Here is a 12500-nt window from a genome sequence, read left to right on the forward strand (position 1 = left end):
TGCCTCTGTGAATTTGGAGCATTTTGAATAATCTCAGCTTCGTTGCAGTTATTGTACTCATTAAAAGACTTGAATTTTTATCAAAGGAAATGATTGCCACGGAACTAATAATAATAATAATAATAATAATAATAATAATAATAATAATAATAATAATAATAATAATAATAATAATAATAATAATAATAGTATATCTTTATTGTCCCCCAAAAAGTGGCAATTTGTCATTTGGTTACACATTTATAACAATACAATATTGACATAGACACACTCACACAAGATGCACACTAGTAACATATGTAGTAGTTATCGTAAAAAAAAAAAAAAAAAAAAAAAAAAAAAACGGCATCAACAACAACATCATCATCATCATCGTCGCCATCATCATCATCATCACAACAACCTTCCTTTTCGTTGCAATCCTTCACTCTATTACTCTATTATCGGTCAAGAGTCAAAGTTTCCCCTTTAGGCAAAGTTACCCCAGTTGACGGTACACAATCATAAGAATAAGCAGAACATTGAAAGATTATTTTAAAACGTCCACATCCACATCCCAACTTCGTTCACGTCCCCAGTCCATCCCCTTTAAAGCATTTGCCAGGACCCCTTGTAAAGCGCTTTGACCACATTTAGTGGATATTGCGCTATATAAAAGCTCAATTTTTAAATATTAAAAAAAAAAACAATTGAAAGATTATTTTTAAAACATCCACATCCACATCTCAACTTCGTTCACGTCCCCAGCCCATCTCCGTTAAAGCGCTTTGAGCACATTTAGTGGATATTGCGCTATATAAAAGCTCAATTTTTAAATACTTTTTTTAAAACATTGAAAGAGAATTTTAAAACATCCACATCCACATCTCAACTTCGTTCACGTCCCCAGCCCATCCCCGTGGACGAGACGATGGACAAGGAAGTGGCCGCCAAAGCAGCTGCCCCCATGCCCAAGGTCAGACCCCCCAAAATCATCCAACACCTCAAGAACGCCGAAGTTACTGAAGGAGACAAGTAAGTCAGAGATATCCTCGGGGACTAAATTTGTGACCCTTCGCCTCAAAACGGTATTAAGTCGGGTTGGTTAAGATGTTGAAAATTGAATTTATAGCCAGAAATATCAGACTTGTGTTGAGTTTGTATGTTTTATTGAGGAGAATGGATACCATAGTTTAGGGTGCTAATGCCAACAATTTATATTTTTGACCAGTTTTAACATTAAATTCGGCTTTTAAGCATCTGGTTCGTTCCGACATAATACCGTTTCGAGACGATAATCACAAATGAACAAAAATTGAATAATTCAGCTTTCAAAAAAATAAAAGAACATAATACTAAAAAGAGAACTTTTGGGCTAAAAACCCTTCTTCAGTTAATAACAATAACAATAAAAACATTGATGTTTCACTTACAATCCAGTCAGACAGAAGAAAAGTATTTGTCTGCCGTCTCTCGTGATTTTAAGAGATAAATTAATGATTTTGTTATTGCTTTATTTGGCTGAAGAAGGGTTTTGAGCACGAAACGGTCTGTATTTCTTATTCTGTTCCTTTTTCTTTGGAAGCTTTAATATTCATATTTTGTTTATAACTTTTTAATGACCAAATTTATAAAATGTTCTTTATATTATATATCAAGGCATTACAGTTTAAACTTCATCAAGGAGGGGGAGGGGGAGGGGGGGGGGAGCGTTACACCGTGGTATAACCATAGCTTCTTACTCTAAAGGTACCGAGTTCGATCATCCGCCGCTGCTCTTTGTGGCCTTGAGCAAGTCACTTCGCCCTAGCTCAATTTGCGGCGCTGCGCTGCGGCTGACGCCTGGGTTATTTCAGTCTTCCCTTGGAATAGACCCTAAAGACAAATTATTTCCCCTATGAGATGAATAAAGGGGATTTTATTTTATTTATTTTATTTTATTTTTTTAAATTATATATGTGACCCTTCGCCTCAAAACGGTATTAAGTCGGGTTGGTTAAGAGGTTGAAAATGAAATTTATAGCCAGAAATATCAGACTTGTGTTGAGTTTGTATGTTTTTATTGAGGAGAATGGATACCATATGTTAGGGTGCTAATGCCAACAGTTTATATTTTTGACCAGTTTAACATTAAATTCGGCTTTTAAGCATCTGGTTCGTTCCGACATAATACCGTTTTGAGACGATAGGTCACATATCTCTCACAATTCCATTTATCAGAGTGACCTTCGAGTGCCGAGTGGAGAGTGACCAGATCCCAGAGATTCGCTGGTACAAGGACAACCTCCCCTTGACCAGTCCAGACTACGAGACACACTACCAGAATGGCACGGCTACGTTGACCATCGAGGAGACGTTTTCAGAGGACACAGCACGCTACACGTGTCGTTTCACCAATGAGGCCGGTATGGCCGAATCGTCTGCTTACCTCACCGTCAAAGGTAGGTGCATCAGGCAAATGAATTCCTTTTTTAAAAATTTTCTCTTTCCTATAGATGGATAGAATGCGCTTGGCTAAGAAACTCAAAACCTTGCCATCCGGAAGTAGGTATAACTGACCAACACACAAAACTATGTGTTATCGTTTTACAGTCACTTATTTGCTACTTAAAGAAAACAACTACAGTTAAAGTCACTTATTTACTACTTATGTTATTTTTGCTTGATAGACAGCTTTACACTTTACTCTCATTATGTTATGGTCAACGTGACTATTGTATTAACATAAAGGAAAACATAAAATGTCAGATTTTTTTTCCACCTTCCTTATAGAGTAACTACATGTTACCTGTCGATGCATTTACTTCAAGGGGCCAGTTTTTTCTTAAAACATTTGTATTTTCTAGATTTAAATCACGGTGGATTGCAATACATTCATTTTAAAATTGTCTAAATATTTAGCTCTTTTCTCTTGCTTTTTTTATTGATTTATATGATATATTTACAAACTGGTCTTCTATCACTTAGCTATGATTAGCTTTCTATTTCACTAGCTAGTCTGGGTTTTTTTTCCCTCATTTTTCAAATCTGCTAACGTCATGCCGTTTCTTTGGCTCTAGTAAGTCCAAGAAACGTTTACAATCGCTCCTAAAGCTTTAAAATCTCCCATTCACCATTCAAATTCACACAATCATGCAGAAACACACCAGCAGATCATACCGCCTGAATTCACCAAAAACCTCAAGTCCCTGGACCTACCGGAAGGATCACAGCAGTCCTTCGAATGTCACGTGGTCGGACTCCCACCCCCGAGCGTCTCCTGGTTCAAGGACGACATCAACATCGACAACTCGCCCGATTTCGTCATCACTAAAATCAACGGCGCGTGCTGTCTCAAGATTCGTCACGTGGCCACGCGTCACAGTGCGCGTTACACGTGCAGGGCGTTTAACCCCGGTGGCGAGGCAGCGTCGTCTGCTAGGCTGACCGTAACACGTAAGGATTGGCGTGAACAGCTTTGGCATGTGACGGCTTGTGACGCGTCTGTCCCAGACCCTGGCATGCAACTATTCCTACCCCAAAAATGGAACCTATTAATTTTCTTTTTTTTGTGCTGCATGCTTTATTGATGAGGGCCTTTGAATGTTTTTATCTATACAACAAGCTAATTGTCCATTGCCGCCCAGAAGACATTTTTATTTAATGCTTGCCAAATAAGCCATTGAGTGAGATACTAACGTATATTTGGTGTTTCTTAAGTATGAAGTATATTGTTGCATTTTTCTGTGTTTTTTTTTAATTTTACATTTGAACCCAACCAAAAAAACTAGACAACTTAACTTCAAAGGAGCTTCATAGTTTATTCAATCTTAGGCTTTTGCCAGTAAAATCACACAATTTGATGACAACATACATGAAAGTGGGAAACAATGGTAAATGGACCAACAAATAAACTGATACCATTAATAACCACGTACAATAATAATAAAAATAATAATAATAATAATAATAATAATAATAATAATAATAATAATAATAATAATAATAATAATAATAATAATAATAATAATAATAATAATAATAATAATAAAACAACATTTAAAGAATTTGAAACCTGTCGGTTTACATTTGGAATAACTAATATTAGATATGATGATGTATAAGACTGTCTAAAAGAAAACAAAAAATTAGCAATGACAGAACATAATCTTGTCTAATATTATAGATAAACATGATAAATCTGTTATCAGCTTTATGTTTTTCTATTTATTGTCTCTTTGTACATTTTTGTTAAGACCTTCCCAAATTATGTCAGTATCAGCGGCACCATCAAAATCTTCAAATTGTTCACCTCCCAATTTGGTTTCATAATACTCTTCAACAGTCATGGCGTCACTTCCCTCGTAATGACGCATTGTAACTTAGTAACTGGCTCTAAACTATCGGAACAATGGCGGACGCCCTTATGAAATATTTCTCCTACTAGCTTAAAAGCGTATCCAGAGGGAAAAAATAAACATTATAAATCTGATCATGTTTTGACTTTTACATATTCTGATCACAAGACAACACTTGAAAAGTTCTAGCCAGCATGAAGAATATAAAGTACCAATTTTCTTTGTTTAGAACCACGCTGCTCGCCGTTGCTGGGCGACGTGACATCAGACTATTGAATCCAATTACCAGCCTTCTTTTAATCCTTTTTGTGTTCTATGTCCCTATCAGCTCTGTGTTGACCTCAACCATACCAGCTACCGTGCTATGTTGATGTGTTAAATTTACGTAACTCTCATTTTTTTGTCAGCTTTTATTGTAAATGTGACCTATCGTCTCAAAACGGTATTATGTCGGAACAAACCAGATGCTTAAAAGTCGAATTTAATGTTAAACTGGTCAAAAATATAAATTGTTGGCACTCGCACCCTAAAATTTGGTTGCCATTATCCTCAATAAATCGTATAAACTCAACACAAATCTGATATTTCTGGCTATAAATGCAATTTTCAGCATCTTAACCAACCCGACTTAATACCGTTTATTTCATTTCATAACTATCTATAATATTGAATGATATTAAAACTGAGAATGTAAGCGAATAAGGATTGGACTGGATTTTTAAAAAGGAGGAAATTTCATACATTGATTTAACCACCAAAGTGTTTTTGTTAATTTATATTGACTTTTTTTTTTCATTTATCGCTTTTTCTAAAATAATATTAAAAGCCTTCTGTACATTTGAAGTTTGTTTTTCTTTCTTTTTTTTTTTTCTTCTTTTTTTTTTTTACTGATTCTCAAGTTGAAAGAAACATCAAGCGTTTATTTTCTTGCGAAATAAACAAATATGTCTAAAGTAATAATAATAATGGTAATAATAATGATAATGATAATGATAATGATAATAATAATAATAATAATAATAATAATAATAATAATAATAATAATAATAATATAATAATAATGATAATAATAATGATAATGATAATAATAATAATAATGATAATAATAATAATAATAATAATAATAATAATAATAATAATAATAATAATAATAATGATAATAATAATAATAATAATAATAATAATAATAATAATAATAATAATAATAATAATAATAATAATAATAATAATAATAATAATAATAATAATAATAATAATAGAAGAAGAAGAAGAAGAAGAAGAAGAAGAAGAAGAAGAAGAAGAAGAAGAAGAAGAAGAAGAAGAAGAAGAAGAAGAAGAAGAAGAAGAAGAAGAAGAAGAAGAAGAGATCTTTATTGTCCATAAATATGGCAATTTGTCATTTAGTTACATTGTTATAACGTTATATGATAACTATAACATTGAACAGATATTTCACTCCTAATTATTTTCTCTCTCTCTCTCTCTCTCTCTCTCTCTCTCTCTCTCTCTCTCTCTCTCTCTCTCTCTCTCTCTCTCTCTCTCTTCCTCTCTTTCTGTCTTTAGTTGTATAAAAATAAGGATTGACACTGTCCCATTTAACACAAGACCTAAAGGCGGTAATGATTCGCCCACTGTCCAATATCAAAAAAAAAAAAGATAATCTCTCCTCCTTTCCTGAATGTTATTTTCTATCCCCTGCATGTATCGTCACTGCATCATCAAGTCTCCCTCACGATCCAAAAGGGAATGAGATTAGCGGAAGAGTAGCGTCCCTTGATTGGACATCACCGGCGGAAAAGTTATTAGAGAGAGAACGTCATGTTGGTTGTGCGCATGTATCTCTCGTCCTCGCTTTCGGCTGGAGACACTTCACCGAAAGCGAGGACCAGAGAGACGCATGTGCAAAACCATGTTGACGTTCTCTCTGTAAGGCGATGTCCAATCAAGGGACGCTACTCTTCCGCTAATCTCATTCCCTAATGAGAGTACAGGGGAAAAACCCACAGATGTCCAGTTTTTAAATTTTCGTGACTGCCCCCTTGAGTGATGTTAGACGTCTAAATTTCTCTCCCTTCTACAGAAATAACATCGAACAAAAAAATTGCAACCATTAAAGAGTTATGGTTGTAGTTTCTATTTATAAAGGGAAAGTTTATAGTCAATGCCCTGATATCACTCAAAGAGTGCAGTCACAAAAATTTCAAAAATGGACATCTGTTGTTTTCCCCTTGTACTCTTCAAATCCTTCTCCCAATGTCTTATTTGTTCAGTACATTCTAAACTTTAATATTATAAAAATTATTACCCATATAAATATTATCAAATATGTAAACAAATATTTAGAGTGAATGAATCTGAAAAAATATTATCATTAATTTTAATTATAATAATTATATTCTTCATGTCACCAATAAAAAAAAAATAGAAAATCAATATGTGACCCCTCATCTCAAAACGGTATTAAGTCGGGTTGATTAAGATGCTGAAAACAGAATTTGTGGCCAGAAATATCAGACTTAAGTTGAGTTTATTATGCTGTATAGAGGAGTAGGAATATCATATTTTACTGTGTTAAATACCCATGTTTTATATTCTTCACCAGTTTAACTATAATTTGACTTTGTAGCATCTGATCCATCCCGACATGATACCGTTTTGAGACGTTGGGTCACATATTTGAAATTATTCAATATTGAATTTCAAGTTTCAAAGAAACATTGTCTTCTTCTTGAAATTTTGTGATTAAGTAAAGGAAATAATTCTTGCTAAAAACTGCTACTTGCTTGTATTTGAACACAGTTATTCTCAATTTAAGACCATCTTTTCATAGAAGAGAGACATTTCCTAGGAGTTCGTTTAGCTATTGTTATATGATCTCACTTCAACAGGGATAATAGGCCCAGAAGAAATTTTAATCTTCTTGTAACATATTTCACACCAAGTTTTATTATAAATCATTAAATTTCTGACAGATTTTGCTCAATTTAAGATTAACTTTGCATAGAAGACAGACATTTGCTAGAAGTTCATTTCGCTATTGTTATATGATCTCAATTCACCTGAGATAATAGTCCGAGGAGAAATCTTCTTCTAACGTATTATTTCATACAAGTTTTATTATAAATTCTTACATTTCTGACATGTTTTGCTCAATTTAAAACTATCTTTTCATAGAATACAGACATTGCCTAGAAGTTTGTTTAGCTATTGTTATACGATCTCAATTCACCTAGGATAATAGTCCTAGAAGAAATTTTAATCTTCTTTTAACATATATCATACAAGTTTTATTATAAATCATTAAAATTTCTGACAGATTTTGCTGGAAACTTTGTGTCTTTCAAATCTCGCTTAAAATTTCCTACGTCATAATGTTGCAATACTATTCTATTATCATATTTTGTTGTTGTTAAATTGAATTCGTATCACTTTTCCATTAACACTTGTCCTACCGTAATATGTTTTGTTTTATATATCACTGTAAAGGTATTAGAGCCTGTGACAACGGGGTGATGCGCTATATAAATGCCATTTATTATTATTATTTTTTTAAATCTAGAAATGCCAGTGACTACAGAATCAACAATATTTATATATATATATATATATATATATATATATATATATATATATATATATATATATATATATATATATATATATAATATATATGTTTGTTTTTTTGTTTTGTTTTTGTATTTCTTTTTTGTTGTTTTTTCTACATAATAACCTTTCATGTGCTCTCTTTCTCACCAAATCTTCTCTCAGCCACTCAAGCCCCCACCATCCAGCAGCCCCTACAGGATGTGGTTTCCCCAGAGGGCCGCACGCTCCACCTTGAGGTCCGATTCCACGCCAACCCTCAACCGGAAGTCATCTGGTTCAGGGGAAGCAACCGCATCATCCCTAATAACATGTACAAGGTAAAATTTACGCTTTATAATATCCATAATGTAAATGTTGTTGTTGCTTACAAAGGAGCATAGATACTATTTCCTGCCCATCAATGTTTTTGTTTATTCATCTTAACAACGCCACAACAATTCAGAATTCAAGAGCTTTACAATTGGTCCTAAATCCATGACTAAACATATCGCCCCTCGGTCGGTATAGCACACTTTGTCCTACTGAGACACAACCGTCCTACCATCAGGGTACCCATTTCACGTATTTAGCGGCTTTGTGGTCCAGTGCAATGACACTCGCCTTTGGATCGGAAAGGCCATGGATTCGAGTCGTCCCAATTTGAGCAGCACATAGTTAAGTCCTTTGAAAAAGTTCTTTACTCGCATTGTCTAACCGTACGTTCATGGATTTAAAATGAGTACATGACCGTTAACAGCCTTGTCTCTGCCAGAAAAAAAATTGTATTATCGCCTAGCAGGCATCATGTCTTATTAAGTGTTTCTGATGGCTAGGGACCTCTTGTAAAGCGCTTTGAGCACGTTTAGTGAATATATTAGTGAATATTTGAATAGTTTGAACAGCTGAGTGACAAAGAAAGAGAAGAGAAATATTAGTTTTGGAGGAGGAGGGGAGGAGGAGGGAGGAGGAGAGGCAGGGAGGAGGGAGAGGAGGGGGAGGAGGTGAAGGGGAGAGGGAGGCGTGAGAGGAGGAGGGAGGAGGGAGGCGAGGGAGGAGGGCGGAGGGAGAGGAGAGGAGAGGAGGAGGGGTGGGGAGGGAGAGAGGAGAGGAGGGGGAGAGCAGGGGAGGGGAGAAGGGAGGAGGAGAGGGAGGAGGGGAGGAGGAGAGGCGGAGAGAGAGGAGGAGGAGGGAGAGGGGGAGAGGAGGAGGGAGGAGAGAGGCGAGGAGGGGAGGAGGAGAGAGGAGGAGAGGGGAGGGGGGAGGAGAAGGAGAGGAGGGGAGAGGAGGAAGGAGGAGGGAGGAGGAGGAGGAGGAGGGGGGGGAGGGAGGGGAGGAGGAGGGGGAGGGGGGGAGAGGACGGGGGGGAGGAGGAGGGAGGGGGAGGAGGGAGGGGGAGGAGGAGGGAGGAGGCGAGGAGAGGAGGAGGGAGGAGGAGGGGAGGGAGGGGAGGAGGGGCGGGAGGGGAGGAGAGAGGGAGGAGGAGGAAGGGAGGAGGGAGGGGAGGAGGGGAGAGGAGGGGAGGAGAGGGGAGGAGGGGGAGGAGGAGGAGGGAGGAGGAGGAGGCGGAGGGAGGAGGGGAGGAGGAGGGGAGAGAGGAGGGAGTGAGGAGGGGAGGGGGGCGGAGGAGGGAGAGGGAGGGGGAGAGGAGGCGGAGGAGGGGAGGGGGAGGAGGAGGAGAGGGCAGGAGGGGGCGGAGGGAGGGAGGAGGAGGAGGAGGGAGGGAGGAGGGGGAGGAGGAGGAGGGAGGGGAAGGAGGGGGGAGCGAGGAGGAGGGAGGAGGAGGGGGAGGAGGAGGGGGGAGGAGGAGGGGAGAGCGGGAGGAGGAGGAGGAGGAGGAGGAGGAGGGAGGAGGAGGGAGGAGGAGGCGGAGGGGAGGGGAGGAGGGGAGGGGAGAGGAGGAGGAGGAGGGGGCGAGGCGGAGGAGGAGGATGGAGGAGGAGGGGAGAGGAGGAGGAGGAGGAGGACGGGAGGGGAGAGGCGGAGGAGGGAGGGGGGAGGAGGAGAGGAGGGGAGGAGGGGGAGGGGGGAGGGGGTAGAGGAGGGGGGGAGGGAGGGCGAGGAGCGGAGGAGGAGGGGAGGAGGGGAGGAAGGGGGGAGGAGGGAGGGGAGGGGGAGAGGAGGAGGCGGAGGAGCGAGGGAGGAGGGAGAGGGAGGAGGAGGAGGAGCGGAGGGACGCGGAAGGGAGGAGGGGGAGGAGGGAGGAGGAGGAGGAGGAGGAGGGAGGGAGGGAGGAGAGGGGAGGAGGGGGAGGAGGAGGAGGAGGGAGAGGCGGGGGGGGGAGGAGGAGGAGGGGAGGAGGAGGAGGGGGAGGAGGAGGAGGAGGGAGAGGGAGGAGGAGGAGGAGCGGGAGGGGCGGAGGAGGAGGGGGGAGGAGGAGAGCGAGAGGGGAGAGGAGGGAGGAGAGGAGGAGGAGAGGCGAGGAGGGGGAGGCGGAGGAGGGGAGGAGGGGGGGAGGAGGAGGCGGAGGAGGGAGGAGGAGGCGGAGGAGAGGAGAGGGGAGGAGTGGAGGAGGGAGGATGGAGGGGAGGGAGTGGGCGGGGAGGAGGAGGAGAGGAGGGGACGGAGCGGAGGAGGGAGGAGGGGGAGGCGACGGAGGAGGGGGAGGAGGGAGGAGAGAGGCGGAGGAGGGAGGGAGGGGCGGAGGGGGGAGGGGAGGGGCAGGAGGGGAGGAGGTGGAGGAGGAGGGGAGGAGGAGGGGGGAGAGAGGAGGCGGGGAGGCGGAGGGGAGGAGGAGGGGGGAGGCGACGGAGGGCAAGGAGGGGAGGAGGGAGGAGGAGGGAGAGAGGGGCGGCAGGAGGAGGGGGGCGGAGAGTGGAGGAGGAGGGGAGGCGGGGAGGAGGGGGGGACGGAGGACGGAGGGGGGGGCGGGAGGAGGAGGAGGAGGGGCGGGGCGGAGGGGGGGAGGGAGGAGGAGGAGGAGGGGAGGAGGAGGAGGGGAGGAGGCGAGAGGGGAGGAGGAGGGGAGGAGGAGGAGGAGGAGCGGAGGAAGGAGGAGGGGGAGGGAGGAGAGGGGGAGGAGGAGGGGACTGGAGGGGAGGGGAGGAGGGGGAGGAGGGGGAGGGAGGGCGGAGGAGGAGGGAGAGAGGAGGGAGGAAGGAGGAGGAGGAGGGAGGCGGAACGGAGGAGGGGGAGGAGGCAGGCGAGGAGGGGGAGGAGAGGAGGAGGAGGGCGCTGCGAGGAGGAGGGGAGGGACGGAGGAGGGAGGAGGAGGAGGCGGAGGGGGGAAGGGAGGAGGGGGGGAGGAGGAGGCAGAGGCGAGGGAGGGAGAGGGAGGGAGGAGGAGGGGGAGGAGGCCAGGAGGGGGGAGGAGGAGGAGGAGGGGGAGGGAGGGGAGGAGGAGGAGGGGAGAGGCGGAGGGAGGGAGAGGGAGGAGAGAGGGGGAGGGAGGAGGGAGGAGGCGGAGGAGGGGAGGAAGGAGGGGAAGAGGGAGGAGAGGAGGGAGGGGGAGGAGGGAGGAGGAGGAGGAGGAGGAGGAGGGGGAGGAGGGGAGGAGGGAGAGGGCAGGAGGAGGAGTGAGGGGGGGAGGAGGCGGAGGAGGAGAGGAGGAGGGGAGGAGGAGGAGGAGGGAGGAGGAGGGGGGAGGAGGAGGGAGGAGGGGAGGAGGAGGGGGGGAGGAGGAGGGGGAGGGAGGGAGGGGGAGGAGGGGAGGAGGGAGGGAGGGAGAGGAGGGAGGGAGGGGAGGAGGGGAGGAGGAGAGGAGGAGGAGAGGAGGAGGGGAGGGGAGGGAGAGGAGAGGGGGGGAGAGGAGGGAGGCGGAGAGGAGGAGGGAGGAGGAGGGGAGGAAGGGGAGGAGGAGTAGGAGGAGGAGGAGGGGAGGAGGGAGGGAGAGGAGAGGAGGGGAGGGAGGGGGGAGGAGGAGGAGGGAGGAGGTGGAGGGGAGGAGGAGGGAGGCGGGGGAGGAGGAGGAGGAGGGGGGGAGAGGGAGAGGGGAGGCGAGGAGGAGGGAGGCGGAGAGAGGGGGGAGAGGAGGAGGCGGGAGCGGAGGAGGGGAGGAGGCAGGGAGGGGCGAGTGAGGGGAGGAGGAGGAGGAGGGGCGGAGTAGGGAGGGCGAGGAGGGAGTGGGGAGAGGAGGGCGGGAGGGGAGGAGAGGGCGGGAGGCGAGGAGGAGGAGGAGGAGGAGGCGGAGGAGGAGGGGAGGAGGGGAGGGGGGAGGGGCGAGGGAGGGGAGGGGAGGCAGAGAGGAGGGGCGGAGGAGGGGAGGCGGAGGAGGAAGGAGAGAGGAGGGAGGAGGAGGGCGGGAGGAGGGGACGAGGATGGGGAGGGGAGGAGGCGAGGGGAGGGCGAGGAGGCGGAGAGGCGGGAGCGAGGGGGAGGGAGGAGGAGGAGGAGGAGGCGGAGGGGAGGGAGGCGGAAGAGAGGAGGAGGAGGAGGGGTGGGAGGAGGCGGAGGAGGAGGAGGCGGGGGGGGCGGGAGTGGCGGGGTGGCGGGAGGAGGTGCGGAGGAGCGGGAGGGCAGGGCGGAGGCGGAGGCGAGGCTAGGGAGGGTGGGAGGAGGGGAGAGGCGAGCGGGTAGCGGGCGGAGGCGGCGGGGCGGAGAGGGGCGACGGCGGCGTGTAGGAGTGCGGAGGCGGTCGGCGGAGCGGGTGGCTGGCCTGGCTTG

The 12500-nt window shown here is 45.4% G+C and overlaps 1 protein-coding gene across 1 annotated transcript in view; it reads left to right on the forward strand.

Annotated features, from left to right (window-relative positions):
- The window catches only part of LOC144958989 (uncharacterized), a 589046-nt gene that overhangs the window by 79531 nt on the left and 497015 nt on the right, over nt 1–12500 (forward strand). The window contains exons 27-30 of the mRNA XM_078891292.1: nt 890–1014; nt 2200–2420; nt 3118–3414; nt 8085–8239. Of these exons, the coding sequence (XP_078747418.1) occupies nt 890–1014; nt 2200–2420; nt 3118–3414; nt 8085–8239 (798 nt within the window). The remainder of the gene's footprint in view (nt 1–889; nt 1015–2199; nt 2421–3117; nt 3415–8084; nt 8240–12500) is intronic.

The sequence above is a fragment of the Berghia stephanieae genome, chromosome 13 (assembly GCF_034508935.2).
Source record: "Berghia stephanieae isolate SIO BIC M18660-M18661 chromosome 13, UCSD_Bste_1.3, whole genome shotgun sequence".
Lineage (NCBI taxonomy): Eukaryota > Metazoa > Mollusca > Gastropoda > Nudibranchia > Aeolidiidae > Berghia > Berghia stephanieae.